The sequence below is a fragment of the Uranotaenia lowii genome, chromosome 2, assembly GCF_029784155.1.
Source record: "Uranotaenia lowii strain MFRU-FL chromosome 2, ASM2978415v1, whole genome shotgun sequence".
Classification (NCBI taxonomy): Eukaryota; Metazoa; Arthropoda; class Insecta; order Diptera; family Culicidae; genus Uranotaenia; species Uranotaenia lowii.
In genome coordinates, this window is record NC_073692.1 from 112,587,829 (window position 1) to 112,607,467 (window position 19,639).

The 19,639-nt window shown below is 36.7% G+C and overlaps 1 protein-coding gene across 1 annotated transcript in view; it reads left to right on the plus strand.

The window, feature by feature from the left end:
* Window positions 1-19,639, plus strand: part of LOC129741783 (neuronal acetylcholine receptor subunit alpha-7-like) — a 64,288-nt gene that overhangs the window by 33,599 nt on the left and 11,050 nt on the right. The window contains exon 3 of the mRNA XM_055733567.1: window positions 2,581-2,690. Coding sequence (XP_055589542.1) covers window positions 2,581-2,690 — 110 coding nt within the window. The remainder of the gene's footprint in view (window positions 1-2,580; window positions 2,691-19,639) is intronic.

Consider the following 19,639-nt stretch of genomic DNA (forward strand, 5'->3'; position numbering starts at 1 on the left):
GAATTATTGAGAAATTCAGAAAATTAGTGTTTTTCATCAATGTACAAAATTGAATTGGTAAAAGACATACCGTAAACTCGGGGAACTTTGAACACTGTTTTCATTCTTTTTCGAATATTTTGGAAGGGGTAGCTTTTTCGTAATTCCTGAAAGTTTTAACACACTTACTGAGGTGAGGAGTATAAAACATGATCATTGAGTGCAGTAAATTCAAATGACGTTGGTGGTTATAATCAAATGTTGGTTTCAAAACCAGGTTTTGAGTTTCGGGGTAATTTTGATCACTATGGTTTTTTTTACGTACCTCAACATCTTAAAAATTATGGTTATGGTGCCATTTTTCAAAGAAGGCATAAACATAAATAACAGTAATTTTATTAAGACTATACTGAATATTTCAACTTTTTTTTTCAAAAACATTTATGATCAATCTAGGAGTAAAAATTATAAACATTTTTCAAAATGTTTTGGCCTCAAAGACATATGAAATTTTGCCTTCATGCAATTCCCTAGGTTCCCATGTTCTTTTTTTTCTTCAAACTTAACAATTTTATAAGGTTTAAGTTATTTTTTCTATACGGCCTTTTTATGGAAAATGTCCGTTTTTTTGTATGTATATTTGGCTCATGAATGCTCAATAAACTGATCCCTTTTTCTTCAACAAATTTAAAAATTGATCTGACATTTGGTCCAGACAAATGCTCCGCATCAGACGAGGGGCAAATGCTCAAATCAAGAGCGGTTCGAAACTATTGCGCGGGATTTCGACCGACAGTTTTGGTCCCATATTTTCCGAGCAACTTGTTCGGAAAAGTAAAAAAAAAAAAGAATTGGCAAAAATCGGAACCGACAGGACCAAATCACGAGCTGTCGAATCCGATTGGCGTCGTCATATTTTATTTATTAAAGGAAGCCGACGACGACGACGAGAGCCATGATGGAACCATCGTGGAATCCGTTTCATCCCCCCAGAGGAGATTTGAGTTTTACCGAATGCTCTACTATACTCTACTCGACTTGATAGCCAGGCAGAAGTTCTGACGTTGAGAACTTGTCCGGTTTTTTTTTCTCTGTCTGATCTACTCTGCTCCGCCATTCCCGGTGATTGAAATACGATTTGATTTGAATTGTGGCGGAATTCCTCGAATGGCGAACGTCCATTGATCCTGACGAGTGACCTGAGTAGAAGAAATTTTAGCCTCTTGAATTTTGGGAATGGACTTTTTTGTGGTTTCTGGATATGGAATGCAGAATAAAAGTCGCAAAGTGTTTAGTTTTGAGCCACCTCCGGCTTTGAGGTTTGTTGGTTCAAAAGCCAGAATAATCGAATTAGTTTTGAAATTTTAGGTACACATGGTTTCTGAGTAGGTGTTAAGAATAGAAATCTGATAAGGATTTTTTTCATATCAGGAAAGGTATGAAAATTCAATATTCATTCCCTCGAAATATTTTTGGTGACTTTAGCCATCTCTCATGGTATGAGATGATTATTATTTTGAGTGAGATTCGATTAAGTTTTAAAAAGTAAATTGAATTTAGCAAGCAATTCTATAGGCTAACTAAAGGCGTTTAACTTTACCTGCAGAATCGCTCAAAACCAACCTTAAGTTTGCATAATTTCCAAGTTTGTAGTAATTTTTGAACTCCTACAATTAAAGTTACTTTGGGTTTGATTAAAGACACCTTTCAGATTGACGAATCGAAGCAAAGTGAAGCAAGCAAAAAGTGATTCTTATCACATCAATAATTCATATCTTGGGGATGCCTGCTTTCTGGGCAAGGACAGTTCCAACGTAAAATTTGCAGAACATTGAGTCCATCTTTTGACTCTCCCTCGGGATTCAACGAAATGGGCATGGCGTAATTTGAATATTGGTGACCTTTTTCCCGATTGTGACAACATCTGACGTAACTTATTTTTTGGCTCCCGAATTGGGTTGGGGGAACTTGACGTTTTTTTGGGGAAAATTGATTTTAACAGTATGAAGGAATGGAGAATTTTTTCTCTTTCCTGCCAAAAACCGGTTGGGTCAACTGAATTGAGATTGATGACAGAGCCTCGAAAAAGCGGAACCAAGCACAAATGATGACGTAATTCGATGACCGGATAAGTTGTTACTAATTCAACATTTCTTTTTATTCTCTTTCAGCGTGAGTTTTTTGTCATATTATTTACATAAAACATTTGTGTGATTGTTGTTTAATTAAAAAATATTTCTTTTTTCTCTTCTTCTATTTCCCTTGAACCTACACTTTCATCTTGCGTCTACGATTGAACCGAAATTGTCACCGAAAACCAAAATGCTAAATTCTCAAACCGTTTGTATGCGAAAATCTAACTAAACTCCCTCACTTGCATCGACACCCCCTCTTTAAAATAAAACTGAAACAACTCAAACCACCCACTGAATGAATGAATGAAAATAATTCACCAATCCACCACCTTCCCTCCACCAACTTTTATGTACCTTCTTACTCAACTTTAAATAAATTTCGCTACTATAAATACACTCTTAAACCAAACCAACAAACCCCCCAAAACTACCGACAATCAAAAATAACCCTTTAAAAAAAACCAAGGAATGGAATGATATGAATCTAAGGTGGAACACATCGGAATACGGTGGTGTCAAAGATCTACGAATACCACCACATCGAATTTGGAAACCAGATGTTTTGATGTACAACAGGTTGTTATACATTCTTATTTCTCATATTTTTTAAGATCAATCTAATCTACTAATATCTAGAAACATAAAATACCATTCAATACTTGCATAGCTCAAACAACCATTCATAATGTAAATGAAAAGCTCAAATGTACAGTCGAAAATACATTCATCAGGAACAGTAAATCACACCATACAAGCTAGCGAAACTTTGAATTACACACGCTTTACACGCTTAACACGCTTATACTTCATACAAGAAAAATAAACACGCCACAATTCGAAAGCAGATAATTTAAACAGTTTTAAGCTGTTGAGAGTTTTTTTTCATCTAGATTTCAAATCAACGAAAACTTTTCAATCTTTGAAACGTTTAAAATGATTATGATTTTTAAAGCAATGTTTCGTGAACTTCATCAGAAAATCCATTATTTCTGACTTCCTTGTGAGTTTTATTATAGCTTTTATTAAGCTTTAAATCTATCAAAAAAGTAGTTTAAAATTGAGACGAATCTCAAACAAAAATTCATCTGCTTTCGAAAAGAGGTAATCACGCTTCAAGGGAACAATCAGCTCGGAAAGTCGCTCAATCATTGTAAATATTTTCATCAAATCAAATAAAAAAAAACCTAGTTCGTCCGAGCTGATTTTCCCTTAGATCAACACTCTACGCAACTGACTTCAAACTTTAGCCGGTTTAAATCACTCTCATATATACAAACGAGGTTTTTGCCACAAAGAAAGATTACCAACTTAACTACACAGCTTCGAAGGGGAAGCAAATCAAAACCAAGCATAACGCCTAAACGTCAGCAAACCAAAGGAGAGGAACTCAGAGGGAAGAAAACAGATTACAAAATTTGAGGAGAAAAAACCAAAAAAACAAACAAACGAACAAACAAAACACAAAACAAAAACTTGCAGAACAAAACCTGCTGTTGGTGCGGATTTCAACCCCGAGTTGAAGTCGTTTTCCACTGCTGGACCTTGGCGGAAGTGCTGGACGAGTTGTCCTAATCCCTTTGAAGGGGTCCTTATTCAAACTTTTTCTTGAGTACACAAGTAAGGCCAGGACTAGGAGTATCGTAATGCTTTCAGGTTTTTTTTTTAAGAAACACAAATCATGCAACTTCCGGTTCGGTACCAGAGATCCTTAGAGCTGATTTTTGTCTGGTTCCTCTTTTGAGATTTGCCTATTTAGGATGATTCCCAAAATCAGGATATCGGAAAAATTACGCTCATGGTATCTGGACTAGCAAGTTGACAATCTGAACGTTGTAACTAGTCCCGGTTGATCTTACATGCTTGAGGAAAAGTGGTGTTGTTGATCGTTTTGAAAAACATATAGTCTACATTTAGGCTGATTACAAAAAAAGTAATGAAGAACTTTTTTTTGGGTAAAGTTTGAAGAGTAAGAAAGCCTACATACAGATTTACAAATACGTTCTTCTAGTACAACAAAAAAGGTTCAAATCATAATGTAGAATTTGCCACAAAGAAACTTCAATTTGTGCGAATTCTCTTTATCCCTCGAGTTAAGGGACATTTCCAATACTGAAATTGAAAAAATCGCTCAGATTCAGCAATGTAAATGATTTTGCTGCCTTTATATATGTCTTCGATTTAAAATTTGTTTATTAAAAATTGTTAAAATATTGAATTTAAACATAAAATGGTTTTGTTTTTAAGTGCTGGGTGTTAAAAAGAGCAAATCGATTTTTCCAAATATTAGACGGGTGTTTTCAAAACATGATAGCCTACATTTAGATTTAATATAAGAAGATCGATTCAGCACGTTCTCTCATCATTTTACGCATGGTTTTAAACCGATGAAGACTTTAACGTCAAGGACTAGAAAATCAGTCATCTAGATATTTAAAATATTTATTTAAAATATTTAAAATTTAGGATACATATACCATAAAATTCAATCAACATAAATTAAACTCAAAAATATGAAAAATATTATAAAATTTCCCAAAACAAATTCTGGTATTGAATATTAAAAAAAAAATATTGAAGAGAAATAAAAACAAAAAATGATAATTTTTTTCATAAAAAATGTCCATGGAATTAAAATTTGTTTCTTAATTTTTTTCGCGTCAGTGATTTTGAAATTTCTTGAAAAGTTTTGACAGGATTGAGAGCATTTATTCTATTTTTTCTAAGTATTTTTTTCTGGACTCATTGTAAAATAAAACAATAATATTTTTTTTGGTCTGAATTCATCGACCATTTTTTTTATATTTTAAACATAATTCAATCTGGATTTTTTTATGTTAAATTCCAACATTTTTGTTTGTATACATTTTAAGATTTCTTGATTTTGAAATGTAAAATGTAAAATGTGAAATATTCATATAAACAGAAAAAATGCGTGTTACAAATCACTGCACAACTGAAATGATTAATTCTGAATTCAAAACTTTGAAACTTGGCTGTTAAATTCTGTATTCCAGATTAAAAATCTGAATTCTGAATTCCGAACTCTGAGTTCTGAATTTTATGGTTCTGAGTTCTGAATTCGAAATTCTGTAGTCTGAATTCTAAACTAAGAATTCTGTAGTCTTAATTCTGAATTCTGAATTCTGAGTTTTGAATTCTAGATTTTGAATTCTGAGTTCTGAGTTCAGAGTTCCGAGTTCCGAGTTTCGAGTTCTGAGTTCTGAGTTCGGAGTTCTGAGTTCTGAATTCTGAACTCTGAGTTCTGAGTTCTGAGCTCTGAGTTCTGAGTTCTGAGTTCTGAGTTCTGAGTACTGAGTTCTGACTTTTGAGTTCAGAAATCTGAATTCTGAGTTCAGAGTTCGGAGTTTGAGTTCTGAGTTTTGAGTCTGAGTTCTGAGTTCTGAGTTCTGATTTCTGAGTTCTGAGCTCTAAGATCCGAGTTCTGAGATCTGAGTACTGAGTTATGAGTTATGAGTTCTGAGTTCTGAGTTCTGAGTTCTGAGTTCTGAGTTCTGAGTTCTGAGTTCTGAGTTCTGAGATCTGAGTTCCGCGTTCTGAGATTTGAGATCTGAGTTCTGAGTTCTGAATTCTGGGTACTGAGTTATGAGTTCAGAGTTCTGAGTTCTGAGTTCTTTGCACTGAGTTCTGAATTCTAAGTTCTGAGTTCTGAGTCCTGAGTTTTGAGTTCTGAGCTCTGAGTTCTGAGTTCTGAGTTCTGAGTTCTGAGTTCTGAGTTCTGAGTTTTGAGTTCTGAGTTCAGTGGTCAGAGTTCAGAATTCTGAGATCTGCGTTCTTAGTTCTAAGTTCAGAGTTCAGAGTTCAGAGTTCAGAGTTCAGAGTTCAGAGTTCTGAATTCTGAGTGTTTAGCTCTGAGTATTGAGTTCTGATTTCTGCGTTCCGAGTTCTGAGTTCTGAGTTCTGAGATCTGAGTTCTGAGTTCTAAGTTCAGAGTTCAGAGATTAGAGTTCAGAGTTCTGAGTTCTGGGTTCTGAGTTCTGAGCTCAGAGACCTGCGTTCTTAGATCTGAGTTCTGAGATCTAAGTTCAGAGTTCAGTGTTCTGAGTTCAGAGTTCTGAGTTCACAGTTCTGAATTTTGAGTTTGGAGCTCTGAGTATTGAGTTCTGATTTCTAAGTTCCGAGTTCTGATTTTTTAGTTCTGAGTTCTGAGTTCTGAGTTCTGAGTTCTGAGTTCTGAGTTCTGAGTTCTGCGTTCTGAAATCTGAGTTCTGAGTTCTGAGATCCGAAATCTGAGTTCTGAGTTCAGAGTTCAGAGTTAAGATTTCAGAGTTCAGAGTTCAGACTTCAGAGTTCAGAGTGCAGAGTTCAGAATTCAGAGTTCAGAGTTCAGAGTTCAGAGTTCAGAAATCAGAGTACAGAGTTCAGAGTTCAGAGCTCAGAGTTCAGAGTTAAGAGTTAAGAGTTAAGAGTTCAGAGTTCAGAGTTCAGAGTTCAGAGTTCAGAGTTCAGAGTTCAGAGTTCAGAGTTCAGAGTTCAGAATTCAGAGTTCAGAGTTCAGAGTTCTGAGTTCTGATATCTGTGTTCTGAGATCTGAGTTCTGAATTCAGAGTTCAGAGTTCAGTGTTCAGAGTTCAGAGTTCAGAGTTCTGAGTCTGAGTTTTGAGTTCTGAGTTCTGAGTTCAGAGTTTTGAGATCTGAGTTCAGAGTTCTGAGTTCTGCTGAAATCTGAGTTCTGAAATTGGAGATCTGAGTTCTGAGTTCTACGTTCTGCGTTCTGAGATCTGAGTTCTGATTTTTTAATTCAGAGTTCAGAGTGCAGAGTTCAGATTCAGAATTCAGAGTTCAGAGATCAGAGATCAGAGTTCTGAGATCTGAGTTTTGGGCTTTGAGTATTGAGATCTGAGTTTTGAACTCTGAGTATTGAGTTCTGAGTTCAGAGTTCAGAGTTCAGAGTTCAGAATTCAGAGTTCAGAGTTGAGAGTTGAGAGTTCAGAGTTCAGAATTCAGAGTTCAGAGTTGAGAGTTCAGAGTTCTGAGTTTGAGTTTTGAGTTCTGAGTTATGAGTTCTGCGTTCTGAGATCTGTGATCTGAGTTCTGAGTTTTGATTTCTGAGATCTGAGTTCAGAGTTCTGAGTTCAGAGTTCAGAGTTCAGAGTTTAGAGTTTAGAGTTCAGAGTTCAGAGTTCAGAGTTCAGAGTTTAGAGTTCAGAGTTCAGAGTTCTGAGTTCTGTGTTTGAGTTTTGAGTTCTGAGTTATGAGTTCTGCGTTCTGAGATCTGTGATCTAAGTTCTGAGTTTTGATTTCTGAGATTTGAGTTCAGAGTTCAAAGTTCAAAGTTCAGAGTTCAGAGTTCAGAGTTCAGAATTCAGAGTTCTGAGCTCTGAGTTCTGAGCTCAGTGTTCAGAGCTCAGAGTTCAGAGCTCAGAGTTCATAATTTAGAGTTCAGAGCCAAAGTTCAGAATTCAGAGTTCAGAGTTCAGAGTTCAGAGTTCAGGGTTCATGGTTCAGAGTTCAGAGTTCTGAGTTCAGAGTTCTGAGTTCTGAGTCTGAGTTTTGAATTCTGAGTATCGAGTTCTGCGTTCTGAAACCTGAGATCTTAGTTCTGAATTCTGAGTTTTGAGTTCTGAGTCCAGAGTTCAAAGCTCATAGTTTAGAGTTCAGAGTTCAGAGTTCTGAGCTCTAAGTTCTGAGCTCTGAGCTCTGAGTTCTGAATTCTGAGTTCTGAGTTCTGAGTTCTGAGTTCTGAGATCTTAGTTCTTATTTCTGAGTTCTTAGCTCTGCGTTCTGAGATCTGAGTTTTGAGTTCTGAGTTCTGAGATCTGAGTTTAGAGTTAAGAGTTCAGTGTTCAGAGTTCAGAATTCAGAGTTCGGAATACAGAGTTCAGAGTTCAGAATTCTGAGTTCAGAGTTCAGAGTTTAGTGTCCTGAGTCTGAGTTTTGAGTTCTGAGTTGTGAGTTCTGAGTTCTGAGTTCTGAGATCTGAGTTCAGAGTTCTGAGTTCTAAGATATGAGTTCTAAGATCTGAGTTCAACGTTCAGAATTTAGAGTTTTGAGTTCAGAGTTTAGAGTTTTGAGTTCTGAGTTCTGAGTTCTGAGTTCAGAGTTCTGAATTCTGAATTCTGAATTCTGAGTTCTGATTTCTAAATTCATAATTCTTATTGCTGAATTCAGAATTCAGAATAAGAAATTTGCATTTGATTTTAGATTCCGATTCCAAATTTGATTCCAAATCCTTATCCAATTATCGGTTTTAGAGTTAGAATTTTAAAATTCAGATTCAACATCTTGATTTGAAATTCAGATTTCAAATTTGCATTCGAAAATCCAAATTTTATGGATAAATTTGAATCCAAAATTAAAAATTGAAATTTGGGATTTGTATTAGAAAATTAGATCCGTCATTTGAAATCTGAAATTCGAATTCCAATTTGGAGTCTAAATTCCTGATTTCTGATGACAAATCCAATTTGATTTTAGGAATATGGATATAGATTCCAAATTTGAAATTTTGATATTCGGATTTGCATTTCGGAAATTTGATTTCAAAATCGTTACTTGATCAAAATAAAGGATTGGGGATTTATTTTTTTAAGTACATATTTGGATTCGGAGTTCTCTTTCTGAATCTCGAATTATCTGCATTCATATTCTGTATTCGGAATTTGGATTGAAATTTAATTTATAAATTTTTGTTGAAACTGGAACTCGACATTTGAATTACAAATATTCATTCATTGGTCGATTTCGGATTCTGTAAATTTGCCATTATGTCAAATCGGTGAGATGATTTTTTTGATGAAAGAATAACAAAGTTAAAAATTGATTAAAAGGGATAGAAAAGTAAGAAGAAATTCCTACAGATTTTAATTGAAAGAGCTCTTTCGCTCTTTTTTTCAATACCTGTTAAAATATCATCAAACGTTTCTATCAATCTTCGTCAATTTTCTATTTAGGTTTTCTTGAACTCGATACAAAATTTGATTCGGATTAGGAACATATTCGGATTTGGAATTCTTTTTCTGAATCTTGGATTCGAATAATCGGATTATGATTACGGAATCGGAATTTGGATTTGGAATTTTTAATTTGAGTTACTAACTCGGAACTCGAATCTGATTTTTGGATGTATGTACCTATATATTTTCAAGTTCAGATTCTGGATTTGAATACCTAGTTCGGAATGTGAATTCACATTTTGTATTCGGAATTTAGATTGAAATTCAAATTAAAATTTTTGATGTTTGAATTCCAAATTTTCATTTATTGGTCGATTTCGGATTCTGTATATTTGCCACTATTCCAAATCGGTGATACGAATATTTTTTCAGAAAGAATATCAGAATTGAAAATTGGTAAAGATGAATAGAAAAGTTGTTAGAAGTTTCTACAGATGTTGAAAGAGCTCTTTTGCTCTTTTCAACACCTACTAAAATATCATTAAACTTTTTTAACAATCTTCATAAATTTTCTCTTCCGATATTCTTCCTCCTAGATTATATATTTCACGAATATGTTGAAATTGAATTTACAGATATCTGTTAAAAGATGATTGACTTGTCTTAATTATTCGGATTTGGAATCTCGTTTTGAAGTTCGGATTAAGGATTGAGAATTCAGACAGACTTTTTTTTCTGAATTTTTTATCAAGCTTCTGATTAGTTCCAGCATAAAATTGAGCTTTGGCCGCTTTTTGGACACTTGTAACTTGATTTGAGTTTGTGGAACACATTCGTATGTCATAGAAAAGTTCGATTAGATTTGAAAAACACCCTTAAACAACCTGCATTTTTCTAGATGGAATTTCTATTTCTATCAGCATCTTCTGAATAACATCAGGATTTTCGACAGCAGAAAAAAAAATCGATAACGCTTCGTAAACAAAAGTAGCCCAAGAAGCGCATTTTGGGCAAAGGAAAACTTTGACGATTCGAGTTTTTCAAGCGCACCACCTGCCGGTTGTTTCCAAAACTTCTCTCAGCAGAAGCATCAGTAACAGAAACAGAAACAACAACATAAATATCAGCCGAAAGCCGATTCGAGTGAGGCCCCAAGGATTGGCACTCGGCCAGCATTTTCCCCCCTCCTTATGGGAAGGCAAGTGTAGCTCCTCTCGGTTGAAAAACGCACCACCAGTTGAACCTGTGTGTGCCCGTCAAACATTGGAGTTATGCCAAAACCGCCCAATTTGCGCACGAGAATTCGCCTGTTGCTCGACCCACCCCAATGATGCATTGCCTTGGAAAACTTGGACACGAAGAACAGCAACAGCTTCCGGATGAAGGACGATGGAGAAAGCTCACGGGAGAGAGAGAAAAGGCGGCTGGCTGCCAACCGGAAATCGTTTCTGGAAGCCTGAAAGTTTGCAGGAGGCCCTTGGCTGTCTACCACTACACAAAGAATGGTAATTGAGGCTGAAGATTTACGGTTGGACCCCGTTCGGTTTTTCGGCCCGGTTCTTTCGTTGTGCCTATCGTCGTCATCCAGGCGTTTTTTGCTTCTTGTTGCTTCAGCCGGTGGACAGTGGGATAATTTAGGAAGACTGCGTGGTCAAAACGTTTTCCGGGCACAAACTCACTAGAAACACCAAATTCCGGTTGGGAGTGCACCGTAGCGATTCAAGCACCCACACCAACACAATCTTTTCTACAGACCGTTTCCTCAGCTGCTTCCTTCGCTCGGCACCCTATCGATTACAACATCCAACAACACAAACACAAACCCAATCACAGATTCCACGCCACAGTTCAGAAATGTTCAGGAAGATAATTTCCCACCGGAAAGGACTAAAAGGAAACCCCATCTTTCGCATCCGGTTCCCGCTATTCTCCACAACGCTTGAATCGAATAAAAAGAGGTTGAACAAAAAAAAAAAAGAGAAAATCAAACCTCCAAACGTGCGTGTTTGCTATCGCTTTCAAAGAGAGTTCGTTAGCTGTATAGGAGCACGAGAGAAAAAGCAACACTTCCGGCACCAAATCAGCACCCTGTGCAAAAAAAAAACTTTCAGAAACACACACACGATCCCAGCACAACTTGACGGCGCGAGTCCCCGGCCATCTCGCTTCTGCCTGAGCCGGGTGAATTATCCCACTGTTGACCGATGCTATCTGAGTTCTGACGGCGGGCGAATTTTCTGCGGTCACCAGTCAGTGGAATCAAAAATGTATACGAGAAAAGCGGAATCCATTTATGAACAAATAGCATCAAAATGTTGGAAACAACAACCAAAAAAAAAAAAACCATACACAGAACACAAGCTAACAACTGAACACAGATCCACACACGGACACCGGTAGCACCTCGGGATCGTAGGGATGGAGTCTCGTTCTCCGGAACCTCTCATGTTGGTGCTACGGGTGAAATCAGTAACGAAATTCGGCGTTTTGGTGCTGTTGCAGGAAAAAATGTTTTTCCGGATGTTGCCGGTTAAGCACCGAATTTGGTTAATTCGTTAGGCGCTAGGATGGCCTTTGATTTGATGTTTTGATTCATACTTTTAATTACCAGATGTAGAAATTTTATTTATTAAATTTTCGATGAATTTACTTCAATTTATTGTCGATTGCTTGAAATTTTCAACAAAATGATTGAAATAATGCTTCACTTCATTGGATGAGAAAACAATGGCAAACCCTTTAAAATAATTCATTTCAAGAAAATGTGTGAGGTGCTTACAGAAATATTCTAAACATAACTCCTAATGTTTAGGCGTTAAGGCGTTACGACAATGCATGGAATTTGAGTGGCAATAAGAATTTCTGGAAAACCCATGGATAAAATTGCCAACAATTTGAGTACATCCAAATTCAGGACGATGAAATCAGGATGAATCAGCCAGGCATTAGATTTGGCTAAGAAATGACCTTTTTTGTGTCGCAGTTGCCAATTTTAGATAGTAGCCATAACATCTCTCTGGATTTTGATCAATATTTTCAGTTTTCTAAGAATTTCGAATCGGAAAATCATAGTATTTCTGAAAAATCAGAAACAATGGTATCTAAAAAAAGGATTGCCCCAAACATTAACTCATCGTTTTGTACTTTTTCAGTGCTGCTGTTAATAGGGTCTCCGTAAAGTTTTGGCAAAATATGTTGAAAATTCTTCTTGATGAACATAAAACGACATAAAAGTTATCTGAGAGTAAAGTACTAAGAGTACTAGTGCTGCGAAAAACACAGCGTCTTGAATAAGTTTTTTTTTTTATCGATGTTTACTTTAGGGCTCGAATTCACGGACATCGGCTCAGGAAGCAACTGCCTTGCCAACTGACCTATATCACAAGCCTTCGAATAAGTTATATTGTGGACCAAATACGAAATATCTTGTTATTTCGCTCCCCAAAAGTGTGTTACACTTTGAAGCATAACTCAATTGTAATGTATCCAATTGTAAAACTTTATTCGACAAAATTGAACAAAAATTTGCCGTTACTAAGAGATGCTTAATTCATAGTATTTTGTCCAGGGGTTTCTAAAATATAGAATGCAGAATTTCGGTGTTTCTCGGCATAGATTTTTTCGCGGTCCTAAACGTGTTAAGGGCCTTGCACATTAGGATTTCCATTACTGAAAATCTGATATCAACCACTGAATAAAGAAAAATTGATACACTGGAATGAAAAAGGCCTAAAATTTGCTCAAACCTCATCAGACACGCATAAACCCGTACGGCCAATAAGCGGAACATGCGCAACAAGTTTCAAACCCGACCGATTTCACTCAAACTACTTGCGCATATACTCAAAAGGTCCCATAGCCGATGCTATATGTATTTACAAAGACAGCATTTCATCGAGTTTGCGCAAATGTTTGCATAATTATTTCCGCCAAAAAAAAATAACGCAGAGAAAATAGAGAGTACAGTTTAAACACTCCGTACAAAAACGTTATGAAAACTTAAGTGGAATTTCGATATTTCTATGATGTCAGCTCAAACACATCTGTAACGAAAGATTGCTGAATAAACAGCACCAAAAGCTACCAAAATAGCTTAGCTTAACCATAATTAAACTGAAGAAAAAATAGATCTAGAGTGACTTGGAAGGAAAACGAAACGATTTCACGCAAATTGGTTGCACAAATACTAAAATAGTCTTATATTCGATGCTATTTCTATTCACAGTAGGAGATTTTTATCGCATCTATGCAATGTTTGCATAACGTATGTGGCCCTTTAAAGACGCCGTAGGCTATGCCCAGGGCTGGAAAACATAAAAAACTGAAAAAAATCGCTCAAATGTCGAATTGGTCTAATTAAATCACCGACCAGTGAGTGAGTAACAAATTTCGTTTCTTAACAATGATGGTTATAAAAACTTTTATAAGTCTTGAAGAAACCCAGCAAACATTTTTGTTGATATATTTCTCAAAAAACTTTGTTATACGTTTCATATAGGTACACTATAGGATAGTTGCATAAAATTCGAAAAAAAAGTATTTTTCTAAAGTAGAGGCATTATACATACATATTATTAACATCTGGCTTAATACGTTCGTCGGCATGGAACCCATATTTGGGTGACAGATATAGTCCTTGGGAGGCCCCGTTACATAAAATAACGGATACTCTCTCTTACTCAAGTTAGCTGCTCGGTTTAGCCATACGTTGCAAATATTTCAGTTCTCCCTCTTTGCTTTCTCGCTCTAAGAATTGTTTTGGGCTTGGCTAGTAAAATATCCAAAGTGAGTGTGGCGATGAACCTGATAAGCGATAAGAATTACGCGGATTGGACGATATTCAACACCTTATTCGTACATCCTGAAAGTATCCGAGAGAGCGCAAGTTTTGCTCTCAATGCATGTAAACCTTTGCCAGCAACAATATTGGCTGTTTCGCTCATTGAACAATTTTTCTAAATGAACCATCTGATATTTAGCAATCTGGTTGCATTGCTTATCGCAGAGAGAACAACAAGGTTGTTTTCCTACTTGAATTCCGCGCGGGAGAAGAAACTTTCAATTATGGTGGACTTTTTATCATATTCGATTTAAACCGACTTTAAGTAACCATTTTTACGATCGTTTACTTATTTGGTAGAAATTGTGATTCGCATTGATATTGTTAACGATTTGAGCTTTCATTTTTAACGCGATTATATGTTTGCTGGGAATTCTTGCATTGAACAGGTTTGCAAATTTCATAAAAATGAGCATACCTTATAAATAAAACATTGAGTTGGTTTTTTTTGGTTCCGGAATAATTTCTTCATCTTGAACGATTTAACTTTTTTAAAAACTACTCAGTTTTTTATCAAATAGCAAAACAAAAATAATGCTGCGAAATTACAGCAGCGAATTACAATTTCCTTCACCTAGCATTACTCCAGGTGTGTTTCGAACATGTCTCTCTTCAGCCTCAATTTATGGCATTCTTCCACAACTTACAGCATTCTTCCATCACTTGTGGCAGTCTTTCACAATTTGTGGCGGTCTACCACAATTCGTGCTTGAGAAAAAGAGAGGTTGTGGCTATTCCACAATTTGTGTTTTAGAAACGAGAGAAATTTTGGCAAAATATCACGAACCACGCATGTGGAAGGAAGTATCCCTCCATCGCCTACTTCTGTATCATGCAAATATTTCATGCAAATCAGAGAAGAAATCGCAACATAGAGAAGAAATGAGAGAAAAAAGAGAGACAAAAAATACAAAAATTGAGTTGCGCAAATGGTTGCAAATGTATTGGGCCTTTCATGCACACACTTTGTACAACTATTCGGCGTAGAATTTTAGGGAAGGCTGTTGCTTTCCCTGTTCAACACAAAAGAAATCGTATTGCTTTTTTTCCGGGATTTTAAGCCCAATGGGTTTATTCATCCAAAAGCGAAATCGTATTGCTAGCGCGCCCATCGCCTATATAGCATCACGAAATAAAAAAGGAAAGAGAAAAAAGAGAGGCTAAAAAGAATTTTACAAGATGTATTGGACTGTCAAATCACACGTTCAGGCATATTGAAAAAGTTATGACACCTGACAAAAAAACTAGAAGCATCGTGCAACATTCAGAACGGATAGTGCCGAAACTGATACTTATAAAAATTGGAAGCAGTATAAGTGACGTCACAGATCACAGAGCCCTGAAACAATGCTCAACGTTTTGATAAAAAAATACCAGTGTTCGGCACAAAAGCGCTAAACCTCTAATCGCTAATTAGTCCGCTAACTTTTTGTTAGCGGTTTAATTTTACCGCTAAATTTTGATCAAGCTAGCGAATTAGATAGTTCCGCTAATTTTTAGTTCCGCTAATTGAAGAGCGCTATCTCTCATATATTTGTCTAAAACTCACGAAAGATTACTGATAGAAGTATACGTTTTGTCGTACTATGAATTGTCAAATGCTTAACTTAACTTAACACTAGAAAACAAAAAACAGTATCCATTCAAACTTGAAACAAAGGCTAAATGAATTGTTAACTCATTTAGTCTTTGTTTCCAGTTCGAATGGAAACTGTTTTTTTTGTTTTCTAGTGTTAAGTTTGAAAATATCGTTCACGTACACGTTTATTAAATCACTGACTTGAGTCTCGACACGAATTTGTGGCATTGATGAGTGTCACTGATAAATATCTTATACATACAAAAATTGGACCAAGATGAAATTTGAGAAAAAACTGGCAATAACAATCTTGTTCCATTAATTGTAAAACGCTTTAGAACTGCCTCAATTTGGGTTCAAATCTCATAAGTTTTGGACCAATACTTAAACAAATTCTAAAAAAGCCGAGTTGAAAATGGTATAATGTGCGGTGCTGGGGTTAGGGTCTAAACCGGCTTTTTGGATTTAGTTGCCATAATGTTTATAAATGACTAGTAAAATGTGAACCATAAATCCTGATTTAACATGAAATTCAAAAAATATACATAACTTGGTAAACAGTTAGCGATTAGCGAATAGCGCTTTAAGGTTGAAACGATAACTTTTCCAGTTCATTTAGCGGTTTTGATAAGCGATCGTTAACTTTGCATGCGTTAGCGATTTAATTAGCGGCGCTGATCTTTCAGTTAGCGATGCCGAACACTGAAAAATACTATTGAAATCCAATAGCTTATAGATAACGGCAACACTGAATTTACTGTGAAGCAGAATAGAGAAGTTATTTTGACAGCTAAATGGGTCTAAGCTTTCAGTTGTTCAAGCTTTCGTTTACATAGACTCAAACATCGATTATTTTCAATTAATGAGTATTGATCCCTAGACTACAATATTGCGATCTGGCGACCAAAAAAAGGTCGTCACCCATAAAGTTAGCCATCCAGACTTTTCCAGACATTTTTTTCAAAATCTTCCAGTCATTTCAGAAAAACAGTTGGCATCACTTAACTTTTTATGTCAAATAGTGAGAAATATTCATCCGTCTGGGAGCGAGAACTTATCTTTAACGTCTAAAGGGACAGTCCATTTGAATCGGAATGCACAACTTATCGAGAACAAAATTTAAATTGATAAGTGCTAGCAGTGATGCCAACCTTCCAGATTTTGTGTGAATCTTCCAGACTTTTCGGCATTCTGCCAAACATTTTTTTAGGTTTCCAGATTTCCAGACTGTTGGGTTTGGACATCAATTGATCAATGGATATTCGAAATGTCCATAGTGTTTTATGACAGCTTTTCGTGGAGCTTGTCCTTAAAGATTACAAAAACATTTCAATTTGATAAAAGTGAAAGCAAGTTTAGTAGATTGCCCTCCTTCGGCGCAAAAGCATCAACGTTGACTTTTTATCGTTCTGTTACAGTTTTTGCGTATTTTCGTGACTTCATATCCTTCTAAAACAAGGTATCAACCTCGTGAGGTTTATGAAAGTGCGATGGAAGAAAGCGGACGTTTTTAAGAACAAGTAATCCAATTTTTCTCCAGGTTGGTTCTTCTCCGGAACATCCTGGCGAGACAAGTCAATGAAAAAGCTTGAGCTGTAGATTTCCCAAGTGCCTGCTAAAGGAATGTTTCGCAGTCTATTACAAAATGTTTGGACATTTCATCCTGTTAGCAGAGCAGTCCAACTTACTTTAGATTTGTAATCTTGACCACCGTATTTTGTTTATTGTAGTGGTGGACAGTTCATTTTTACCTTGTTGGCATAAATTTCGGGGTGTTCATTTCCTGAACAAACCAGACCGAAAAATTAACCGTTTTTACTACTTTTCTTATTGAAAAAATCGAATTGCACTTAATCACATCAACTTGTTAATTTCCAGATTCTTGGGGGTCTCTCAGTGGAACTTGCCTGAATTTTACACGATCGCGCCCAAACATTTTAGTCGATGGATTTCCTTATTGAACGCCATCTCATAACCACTTAACATATTGTAATCGATTTTTGCATACGTAAACGTCACTAGGCATTTTAAAATTCAACAAAAGTAATTCATAAAAAAAATATTGTGTATCATTGTTATCGAGTACAGTGCCTAATGAAAGAAAAAATTCAACAGTCCACAAGAAACTGAAAACCGCAATCCTTATCCTAGAAATTTCAGAGAAAAGTTTGCATACTTATGTTTACACATGCAAATCAGTGCTCTTTGTATGACAAAATTGTGTACCAATGTGCTCAATGTTTACATTGGCTTCCATCTAGAGCAGAAAATATTTGTTATCACTACGTAACAGCGTTGCCGGATCTACGGATTTCTCCGTAAATCTAGGGATTTCAAGCACTTTCACGGATCGATGCTGGGGATCTACGGATTTTCTACGGATTGTCGAAAAAACTATAGAGAGACTGCGGATAAACAAAAATTCAACCTGATGATCAAACAAAAGGTCATCAATTTTGATTTAGTCAAAATCAGTTCATTTTTCGTTTTCCGTCAAACCTACGGATTTGAGCAGATTGCAATCTGGCAACGCTGCTACGTAAAAAATGTTGGATAAAAAGTAGAGAAGTGAGAATCGAAAATCCACCTTTAACACGTTCTTCGCCACGCTCATTTTGGTAGTTTTTTCTAGCCGGGCCCAAAGAAATTCTGGGAGCGAGAAAGAAAAGAGGGAGAGTTCCCAGATTTGCAACGTCCCAGTACCCAGTAAGCGCGTCCTCTCAGAAATCGACAGAGCATGCAAAAAATTGAGAGTTGAGTCATCGAACTTGGAATAAAACGGTTAATTTCGGCGACACTCCAAGAACGAAAATATTCTCATTCGGTTTGTCCTGCCGAGATGCCTAGAGGCAACGAATACGAATTCGTACATGCGAAATCAGTTTGAATCGTACACTCGTACGGTGTACTCGCATTTTATTCCCTCGTTTTTTATATGTGTGCTTTCAACCGTAGCAGTCGACTTCTCAGGCAGGCAAACACGCGCCTCGAAGGGAAACATACGATTCGGATTGTGTTCGTGTGTTTCTCTGGAGGGCGTGTCTTAGATTATTTCGTGGCACTAACCCAAGGCATGCGTATGGTGTGTTCCTCTCTGTCGATTAGATGATGCAAAATCGCTAGAGAGATCGATACGATCCCTCTGTCGATTTGAGTTACCTCACTGCCGATCCATGTTTACTGGGATGCGGCTAAATTGAGAGGCTAACTCGAGTAAAAGAGCGTCATCCGTTTTTGATGTGACGGGGCCTCCCAGGAAATACACCCGTAACCCAAATGTGGGTCCCATGGCGACGAACGTGTTAAGCCTACCCTCTTTCTGATACCTGAATATGATAAATACTTGTTTTTCCTAGCAATTGTCCTCGTGGGAATATAATATCTACGAACGCCAATTGTACCACTAAACAACGTTTGTTTTTTTTTTAAATGCAGAAATGCACAAGATCTGTGGAGGTGCGATAACAGCGGTCTGACTCGAGGATAACTTTAACGTTCACTGGCTGTTTTGCCGAGGCAGTTCCACATCTTTCCCATGCCGGGACAGACGATGCCTTGTTGCAGGGATCCAATGTTCTCCGGAAAATCCTTGCGCAATAAAATAAGCCTAAAACATTTGGAGTCTTTTCTGGAAAAACTCATACGAGGACTTTTTCATTTTTCATAAAAAAGATTTAAGATTAAAATTGGCATTAATTTGAAGAAAAAACGGTCCACAATTCGATGTGGCACCATCCAACTGACAACAGTAAAGGTAGCAAAATAGCCGTTGAGAAAAAAATATGTTTAAAAGGCCTGCTTGGATCACTAACTCTCACAAGCAGAAAGTCGATAAAATGATCCACCATCTGTTATACAGAAAAAAGATTTATCTGTTTTGTAATTTATGCTCGTGTATATGTGCAATCGATGCAATCAGCTGACAAGACTGATGCAAGTTTAAGGTTAGGACTTCAATTTCTGGGTTATAACACAACCCTACGCGAAAAATGGTTCGCTCAAGGGCCTGGGAATGTATTGAATATTGGCGAGAAATACTTGACAATCGTTTGTATCCATCAAACAAAAGACAACCCTAGCGCCAAACAATAAAAAAACAAAAAAGCACACTCACACCAACAGACCAATTGCTTCCACTCTCACCAACACCTACACACTCACTCTCACCAGCACGAGCGCACACAACCCTTCACCGAATCTGTAATGTGATATGATGATCGAACTAGGTGCTCCTCCCCCCTCTAAAGCGCGG